Source organism: Sinohyriopsis cumingii, chromosome 18 (assembly GCF_028554795.1).
Source record: "Sinohyriopsis cumingii isolate HCF-2022 chromosome 18, ASM2855479v2, whole genome shotgun sequence".
NCBI classification, from domain to species: domain Eukaryota; kingdom Metazoa; phylum Mollusca; class Bivalvia; order Unionida; family Unionidae; genus Sinohyriopsis; species Sinohyriopsis cumingii.
In genome coordinates, this window is record NC_142978.1 from 36138403 (window position 1) to 36148974 (window position 10572).

At 31.7% G+C, this 10572-nt stretch overlaps 1 protein-coding gene across 1 annotated transcript in view; it reads left to right on the forward strand.

Annotated features, from left to right (window-relative positions):
• LOC149776399 (serine/threonine-protein kinase Nek10-like) overlaps positions 1-6234 on the forward strand; it is a 130873-nt gene extending 124639 nt beyond the window's left edge. The window contains exon 32 of the mRNA XM_089940776.1: positions 242-6234. Coding sequence (XP_089796902.1) covers positions 242-435 — 194 coding nt within the window. The 3' untranslated portion in view covers positions 436-6234. The remainder of the gene's footprint in view (positions 1-241) is intronic.
• The last annotated feature ends 4338 nt before the right edge of the window (positions 6235-10572 follow it).

Sequence of the window (10572 nt, forward strand, 5' to 3'; positions counted from 1 at the left end):
TAGTATATTTTGTTTATTTAAGCCTTAGGTAGAATAAGAATAATGAGCATATAATAAAATGGTTACTACATTTGTGTGAAAAATATGAACTCACTTTGTCAGATGGAGATACTGCAATCCCGAGGTCATGCAGTATTCCATCTGAAAAACTCACCGCATTAACATATAAATCTTGATATATCAAATATAAATAATGAATCTACTCTCACTTCATGAAATATCATCTTTTGTCTGTTTTCAGTGACAACACCCTATGACCCAGATTTTAAAGATGTGGGTATTACCTATGAACAGATGCAGACCATGATAGAGTCAGTACTTGTGGAGAGTGGCTATTATAATATGTCTCCTCATGCAAGGGAGAGAACTCCACCACTTGGACCTATTGATCAGGTGGAGTCTGTACGTAGCAGACTCTCCAACAATTTCACGTAGCGCATAATTGCTGCAGAAACACTGCATACTTAGGATCAAGTCTACATTTCCAGGAAGATATATGCCAAGGATGGAATTTTCAAGAAGACATTTATCAAGTTATTTTCATCATACCTATCATGAATTAGCATTAATGTCAAATGTCTACATATTTTTAAGATCTGTGAAGAATAAAGTTGCTATGCATTTTTTCATGGAGATGATTTCAGTCAGGAAGTCACTGTACATGTGGATCAAATGGCATATATATTCTGTTTCAGGTATAAATAATGGCCATGCATACAATCTATTTCTGAACAAATTTTATTTAATCATTGCTACATCAAAATGTTGGATCCCTGCTTGCATGTGCTGATTACCATAGTGAAATCGTTGTTTATACCTAACAAGTTTTGGGCTTTTGTTGTTGTAATTGTTGGTTTGAAAGTTTCCATGTGCCCAGCATTTTTCTGGTCATCTAAAAAGCACCTAAAAAATAAATGAAGTAAAGTTAGAAGTCATTCTACAGATCTTTGTGCAAATAAGTTGTACATTGTTGAATTTTATGGAAAATAGAGCTAATGATTTCTTGTATTACTTGGTTATGAAGTGCTCTTCATAGGTTCCAATAAATGCCAGAATCAATGTTGAAGGAGGGAAGGGAAGGGAGAATGTGAATATATGGAAGAAATTGTGTGCTGTACTGATAATTTATAATCATTTGTTGTTATCATGTTTTCCTTGTTGATCTTTATTTTATGTCATGTTATGATTACCAATTTTTTTTATCTTCAAATGGAATATTAAGACATATGATCAAAATTAAAGACAGTTCTTGCCTCTTTTACGGGCTTGGAACATTCCACTAAAGGGTGACAGCTTGATGAAAGAGACAAAGTCTGATTGCTCAGAGATATAATTTAGTTGTGATGGGGTACATTTTTGAACTCTCATTAGTGCAAGTTTTTGCCACTAAGTAAATTGGTACCAATGATGTAGGGAAAAAATGAATGTCCTTACTTTACTATACAAAACCCCACTAGATGTAAATGTCAGATGTTCCTTATGGTAACTGTGTGCATACAAATCTACAGAATTCTTGCACCATCTTGAAAAGACTTCATGCATAACAAGTACATGAATTTCTATGCTCCACACTGTTTGAAGTGGGCATTTTACATATTGTCTGTTATTATGCCTGTCCAAACAAAATTGTAAGCATGATTGCCCCCCCCTCCCCCCGCCAACCCACAGAGCAAAATGAAATTTGGCCAACATATTTGTATGTACCATATTGCACTTGGTTTTTTTTTTTATATAAAGAAACTTGTTAGCATGGTTCAGAGAAAAATCAATAAAGCTAGACATGAAATTTAGTGTGCATATTTGTAAAAGATCTGGTTATAGAATCATACCATTAAAACAATTTTTAAATTTGTTTAATAGATTTTTCGACTTGGGACATTTTTAAAAATAAAGAACAAAAATCTTGAGGTAAACAAATTAAATTTAGTTGGTTTATTTGTATTCATATAGATGACATAATATGATTTTTGAAGCAATTTTTTAATATTTTTCTAAATATTTTTTAACTCGATAACTAAAACTTTTCTGACAAAAATCTCATTTGCATGATTTAACAGATTAACTCTCGACATTAACAGATTTTAGTATTCATATTTCTATGCATAAGTCAATTATCTAATTAGATTTTCATTTAATTATAGCAGTTTTTCAAAAATGTTTCCACATGTTTGGAATTTGCTGACTCTTTGATGCATGCAGCTGGGCATATATTTTTTTCAGACACAAATCAAGCTAAAATAGATAAATATATTTAATATACCACTAATTTATTATATGTCAGTGTCAAAAAGTCAGATATTATCTTCCAAAGCAGAATCCTGCTTTATTTTACGAAAAGACCTAAAGAATATTACTCTAGGTTTCATTTTCAAATGTTTTGTTCCTTAAGCATACAAATTGGAAAACAAAAATCTGTATTGATTCAGAAAAAATAATTCACATTAAGTTTCATATTTCAGGTTTATCAGATCTGAAAACCACAAGGGAACATGATAGGTTATCATGACTTTGAAATCACATTATAGATCTTACATGTAACCAAGTTAATTTAGGAATATCCCACCAGTAACAAAAAGTCTTTCAATAATAACTATATTCTCGTTTCTGTCTTATAGATATTTTAACTATTTTATACAAATTTTGAATTAATCTATTGTACATAAATTTTAAATTATTAAAACAATTTGTTGTAGTTTAGAGTTTTTTCAGAGATTTAATATATTAAAATATATATGTTACTGTACAAAAAATATTATTCCTATTAGCATTGTTGAAGTCATACATAGTAATATTGTTGCATATATCAGCATGGGCTGAAGTGCCTAAAAGGTTAGGATTCATGTGCAGTTGTGTTCGTGAAATTCATGCAGTATCATTGTTTTCATAATTCATGTTTTAATGTTGTCTCATGTTTATTCAATATGGATGCTCATCATCAATGTCAGGGAGAGATAACTTTTTTGACTGAAGTGAAAATTCTTCAGAGGTAAATGAAAACTGTAGCTAATTAGGTTTCCATAATTAGAGCCTAGTGTTTAGTAAAAGATTTTATTTTTTGCTATTTTCACCATTAATTGGTTTTCTGCAACAACACATCATTCCTTCAAATTTCATAAGAACATCCAAAAAAACTAAATTCGGGAATGAGGGTCTGTCAGAAAGCAATGTGAAAGTAATACACAGTGAAAACATTCATTTGGTTAGAAGCACACATTTTCAGATTTTATTCCAGTATTGTTACAAATAATTGTGAAATTTCAATCAGATTGCTACTGGACATAAACTCAAATGATTTCTTTTAATCAAGAAAATGCTTCAGTTAATAATTTTTTTCTTATGATTAAAATTTTAGAAAATTAATGTAGTATATGACCTCATCACTGACCAAAGAGAAATCTTGTTTCCAAATCAGTTTTATTGATTGAACAAAAATTAAACATGTTTTGAAAGGTAAAGATTGATAAATGATGTTTTTTTTGCATGTTGGACAGACTTGCTGTTGTCAGAACTTTTGGATATCAAATTTAACTGTACGCTAAGAAACCACTTTCATCAGTTTGGATTTTTATTGTAATTTCCTTTATTTAATAGATATAAGTGATGAAAAGGTTCACATTACATGCTGAAAAATCAACAATATTTATAGGGATAAATTTAATAGTTTGGGAGTAAACAGGTAATTTCTAGGGGATTTGTTTTTATGGGGTTAGTGTGATCCCATTAAAATGAATCCCCAGGAAACCACCTGTTTACTCCCAAACCATTAAGTTTTATCTCACTTCCCCAAAGAACAGTTCTGTTTTTCAAGGTGGATTTCATTTCATGGATATACGTTAACCAGGTGCAAAAAAATGATATCAAATCCTGGATAAATATTTCTGATCTTGCAGTATTTGTTTTCCAAAGATACATAAAGGACTAATACAAAGAATGTACAGTGTTTTAATCCTGATTATGTGTTGTCCATATGTATGTTGATAGGAATGTTACAATTCCAGAACACTGTGACAGTCACTGTAACATGTTCTCAGATTGGGTGCTGTGACCTGTTTTCATATCGGGTGAAGATGACAATTTACATCAGTATAATCCACCGTCAAATTTAAGATATTTTGACACCATTAGTTAATACATCATTGTTCTTTGGGTTTTGTGCATTAGCAGATTTACATTTTCTGCTTTTTCAGTAAAACTTTCCAAAGTGTGTTAGGATGGGGCTAAAAGCCTTAAAATTGTCTTGTGTTTAGGGATATGAGGATGTTTAAAGGTGGTATGCCATTACACATACCTCCTTTGCAAACTCCATCAACATGTGCTGGTAAAATTCAGTTTGCAACCTGAAAACCACTGTTAAGATTCCCAAATTCTATTTCAACATTTCTTCTGAAGATTCACTTTCATTCTTAGAAGCAGTTCGCTCATCCAGATCATGTATACATTTTATTGATTAGTAATAATCCATTCATTATCTTAAATATAGATGTATGTGATAGGCGTGACATTTGATACTGTATGAGTGATATGGATGATATTCACCTATTTCAATATATTTGAAGGTATCAACAGTATTATTACAAATTAATCATTCCATTTTCTATTTACTTGTATGAGCATTGTTTGTAACACAGTTTTTGTTTGGTTTACACCATTAGAACGCCGTCCTTAGGTTAATTATTTATATTGTACAACTTTTTGTTTACAGATATTTGTGCTATAGGTTATACTTTACTAATATCTACTGTGTATAAGAAATTATTTTTTGCCTTGTGAAAATACTGGGATACAAATTAGTAACCCTAGAAATGATTGCTTAAGAAACCTTACACAAGTCTTTGTTGCACTTTGAATTTTTTTAAATTTTGTCAGTTTTATAAAAAGAAGTTTTATGAAATTACAAGTCCATTTTTTTCCTCTATACACAAGGAAAATGATACGCTATTTTTTAAAATGATACATTAATGCATCAAGAAGTCAAACAACACTTACTTGAATTATGGACGTCATTTCAATGACATTGCTTTGGCATGACATAAAGTCTACTGTTGCATGCGATGTTGAAAAGTGAAAACAATGAAATTATCCACACAGAAAACAGTCCTTTTGCATAACACTCTGGTTGGGAAGTTTTAGTGTAGTAAATTTATTTTTCAATTTGGTCATTTTCTGCTAAGTCAGCTGAAAGATGAAAAGTTAATTTAATATATAAATACCTGTCTCATGGTGGTGAATATACACATATATTTGCACTTGCAGGATTTTGTGAGTTTTGTTATTAGTTGTCTTAGTAGGTGCCCATAAACCAAAACAATAGCCGTCTTTTAATTTTCTGTCAGTGGAGAGTAAAGATAAAAAATCTCATGGGTTAATAATTTGAAACTCACATACCATATATAGTCATAAGTAATGTCTAATGACAAAAAAAAACACACAGACCCTGCTTTTTGACAGTACATAATATTCTGGTAGATCAGAGTCTCTGTTTGTTCTGCTAATTACTCACTACAAACTGCATAGACACAGACCTGCTGTCATGTTATACAATGGCAGATCTGGGTCTACACAGTTTGCTGTTGGATTTGATTTATATACACATTATTTATATAGAGCATTTACAGCAATTTCATGTACTAATATAATTTATTTCTGTACATGCTCAGACTGGATGGCTTGGCATATCCTGTCTGTTCAGTGTAACCCTTTTCAGACTGGATGGCTTGGCATATCCTGTCTGTTCAGTGTAACCCTTTTCAGACTGGATGGCTTGGCATATCCTGTCTGTTCGGTGTAACCCTTTTCAGACTGGATGGCTTGGCATATCCTGTCTGTTCGGTGTAACCCTTTTCAGACTGGATGGCTTGGCATATCCTATCTGTTCAGTGGTAAGCCTTCTAAAATCCGAGCCATATGAAACTATTTATTCTTAGTTTATGTGTTCACAATCTGCATTCCAGTATTTTAATGGATTAGTTTACAATCATTATATTTGTATAATTCCTTTATGTTTAATGCCATCAACAGTAATTGATATTTACTCTTAATCTCATTCAGCTTGAAATATATTTTCCCCCTCAAATTTCATCAGTTCTAATTATAGCTAATGTATATATATAGCTCAGTTTTGTAACTCAGTCACTTTATTTTTATTTGAACAATGTACAATGTAATTTGAGCAAGTTAAGAATTTTTCTTGGTTGATATATAAATTACCTTAAAAATTGTGCAAGATTCCAATAAAGTTTAACACAATAACATTAGTATTGTCAACTTTATGATTGAAATATAAATTTATTTGCTCAGTGGAATTAATTTTAATTGAATCTGAATTTATGTTAATATATTGTGGTTCTTTATAAGCAGTGTAATATATACATCTGTGGGTATTTTGCAGTTAGCTGTATGTTTAATCAGAAAAACTAAAAATTAAGGTGTGTTTGACATTCTACTATGATACATCAATATACCCAGATATTTTTTCAGCACCATATTGGAATAAAATGATACAATGAATTATAACATGAAGCATAAAGTTAACTGACAGTTGATGCTATTATTTAATCACAATGCTGACCTGGAAATCATAAAAGATTTGAGCTTTTTTTTTTTGATAAATCACAAAAGAATTTTATTTTGAAAGCTTGTTTCTGATTGGCTTATAATGGGAACTGTAATTGCAGATTCAAAACTATTTGTATTTGAAGGTAACTAGCATTTCCAGTATGATTAAAAATGAGATCTCCAGCATAATGGAGATCTGATAGACACCAATGAATGTTCATGATCTGGCAAACTTTGGAATTCCCGATTGTTGTGTTTAGTAGCCCATCAGGAAAATCACTGATATTCTATTCATGTTATATTTGTCATTATTAGCAATATGCTCTGAAAGACAGTTTTACTTTAAAATGTATAAAAGCTGTGATTTGATTTGTAGTTTGAAACATCCACGGAACATGACCTCTTATTGGTTCCCATGAGGTCTACTTGATGTCAATTGCAATAGCTAGTACCAGATTATGATATCACTCCTGCAGATTAATGGGGGAAGGAAGTAATACCAAAATGCTTTTCACTTTAATCAACACGTGTTGTTTGAAAACACATAGATCTGTTACTGTCTTAAGCAAAATATAGTGGTACCATACTGATTGGATGAATTAAAATGGGACCATACTGATTGGATGAATTATATGGGACCTATACTGAATGGATGTATTATGAAGGGACCATTCTGACTGGATGAATTAAAATGGGACCATACTGACTGGATGAATTATAGTGGGACCATTCTAATTGGACAAATTATAGTGTGATCAATCTGATTGGATGAACTATAGTAGGACCATACTGATTGGACAAATTATTTTGACCATACTGATTGGACGAATTGTATAAATTTGACAAAATTATAGTAGGACCATACTGACTGAATGAATTATAGCTGGACCATACTGACTGTATGAATTATAGTGGGACCATACTGATTGGATGAATTATTGTGGGACTGTACTGAATGGATTATATTGAGACTATACTGACTGAACAAGCTTGGTTGGCAGCAAGTATCTCCATACTTAATATTTTAATTGAATTATAAATAAGTTGTCTAAATCATATTTAATTTAAAACACACATTATCTCCATACTCCTTATTTTGATTGCATAATAAATAAGTTGTTCAAATCATATTTACTTAAAACGCACAATTCATGTAACTTCTTTTTTAATTGGCAAAATATAACCAGGATTGTACTGATGTGCCATTTAACCCCAGACATAGATACATACATAGTAGATACATACATAGAGACATACACAGATACATACATAGAGACAGAAATGATCTGCAGATAAAATAGCTGTCCTCTATTCTTGAAATTCTTTAGGAATGAAACTCGTACATAAAATGACTTTAAACTTTGATGTTCTGTAACTTTATTCAGAATAAAGTTTGAAATGTCCAAAATTTTCTTAATCTTTGTTCTGGTTGTTGTTATGCCTGATTTAACTGAGTTAGATCTAGTACTCGTACTGTTTTCCGTTTTTATTGTCATGAATTAATTTAATGTCATCAATTCAGTATCAGAATTTTATGTTCATTTCAGTTTTCAATGTTTAGTTGTAGCTATTCTGTATTTTTTTTTTAAAATCCGTCCAATTTTATTTAAAAAACATATTTCCATTTTAGAATCTTTCCAGGAAGGTTTAAATAACATCAATCAAGTGGCTATGATCAAGTACATGTAACCTGCATAGATGTATTGATTATACTTCTTGCTGTTCTGTTCAAGACACCTACATGGGCAACAGAAGAGTTGCCTTCATTTATAGTTTAATTGAATAAATAATTAAAAAAAAAAATCTTTGTTTATATTTTTATTATCTTCCACCTGGTGTAAACTTCAGCCAGCAATACTGTGAATTCACTATTTTTATGTGCTACAGGACTCCCTTAATCTAGTGTACATCATTATAAGTCATTTCCTTTTATCAATTTGGTATGGTCATGGATGCCTATTTAGTTCTAAAGGTCATAAACCAGGAGTTCTTATGGGATGGTTGTTAATTTATCTTCCAGCGTTACATGTTTGTTATCTCTTCTCCTCTTGAACTACAGTAAAACCTGTTATGACCACTCCGGTGGCCTAGTGGTTAGAGCGTCCACCTTGGATGCGGAAGGTCATGGCTTCGATTCTTGGCAGAGTCATACCAAAGACTTGCAAAAATGGTACTAACAGTTGCCTCACTTGGCGCTCAGCATTAAGAGTTTAGTGTTAGGACTGGTCGGCCTGGTGTCAGGATAATGTGACTGGGTGGGACATCATGCTACATGTCTGTGGCATGATGCCCCAGTGCTAGACATCACTATAAACTGTCACACTTCAGACATCATAGTGATGATACTGAAAAATTGTTAAAGCTACATTAAAAATCCAAAGAACACACATGCATAAAACCTGTTATTAGCAACCACCGATCAGTTCTGACCACAATGATAATTCATAGATCAATTTAACTATATAAACTCTGTCATAAGTGATCACCTGCTAAATGCATCTGGCAACTGCTACTGTAAATGACTGCATTGCAAAAACGCGGATAAACTCCACTGACCTTTTTTAATTCCAAGTAGCAATGACTGCTTATACAGTTCTAAAAAAAAAGGCTGGCTACAGAGATCTGAATTTTTGTAGGTATCTGATAGTGTTTTATGGTTTCTATTGTAAACCAGACTAAAGTACATATATAACAAACCAAATTAAATTCTCTTTATCTGATGAGAGACAAATAAATGCTGAATTTTCTTGCAAAAGGTATTATTTACAAAGTTAATTCAACACCTGGATAATATTTTTCAAATATTTTCATTTTATCCTAAAAAGATGGGTCTGTGAGACTTTTTTAAAATTTAAAACAATTTAATAAAAGTCTTAAGAAGATTCATTTCAAAAGGGAAACTGAAAACAGCTGTTAATGCCATGAAAATAAAATGGTTTCTTTGCATGTGTTAACTTAAATACCTAAATGATGCCTACTACTCTGTTTCTGTGGCACAGAAGCATAGGAAGTATTTGTTTTTATGTGGTTTCGGATGTATATGAATTTACCTGTTTGCCAAATTGTTTGGTATCAGCACCACGTGTTTTCACCAGGCTAATGAAGCCAGTTTTTGCATCAATGAGATGAAACTTTTTCACAGTTGTGGTATACATTGACAATAGTTGTTTGTTAGGGGAAAATGTTCAGGAACCAGTTCATACACTTGATTGGGATTAACTATTCACCCAGAAAAATGTTTGAACCCACTCAGAAAATAAATTTTTGTGGGATTCTTGCTGGACTATACACAATAACTGTCAGACTACCTTGAGATGAAGCAGTCTCATCGCAATCTGTTGTGACATACTGCGGAAATGAAACATAACTATTTCTGTATTGGCTCAAATTGTGGGAAAGCTCGTTTCTAGCAAACGAGGTGTAGAGTATGCAAGCTTTATATTATAAAGATCTAGAACATGAGAAAGATAAACACTTAAAGATACATGAAGGTGATCTTGATGCTTAATTCTCATGTTCGGAAGAAAACAGACAGTGTATATCTTGGTGGATGTCAAAAGAATGACTCCAAAATAAGAATGAGATTTGATTACTCAGTTCTCTTACTACGACTTTATTTAACAATGTACCATTATATGACTGATTTTACTAATCATTCTGATGTTTCATAATACCCATTCATGTAACCTAACTCATCCAATAAGAATTAACTTAATTCTTCTAAGATACAACCTAACTGATCTGTCAAATGGGAGAAAAGCAGAATCTTGTAAACACGTTTACCAGTAATTCTATTATTAGTAACTGTCAGATGTAGTCATCAGTTTATAGATCATGCACAATTTTTGTATTCTTTAGTGTCCCTAAAACAGATCCTAGTGACGTAAGCAAACTCAAAAGATTATCAGTACAATTTACAGTCATAAATAAAACTTACAAAAATTAGATCAAATCATGTACCAAAAGTTAAAAAATATGCATATACATAATAGAGACAACTGCTGATCTCCAAACACT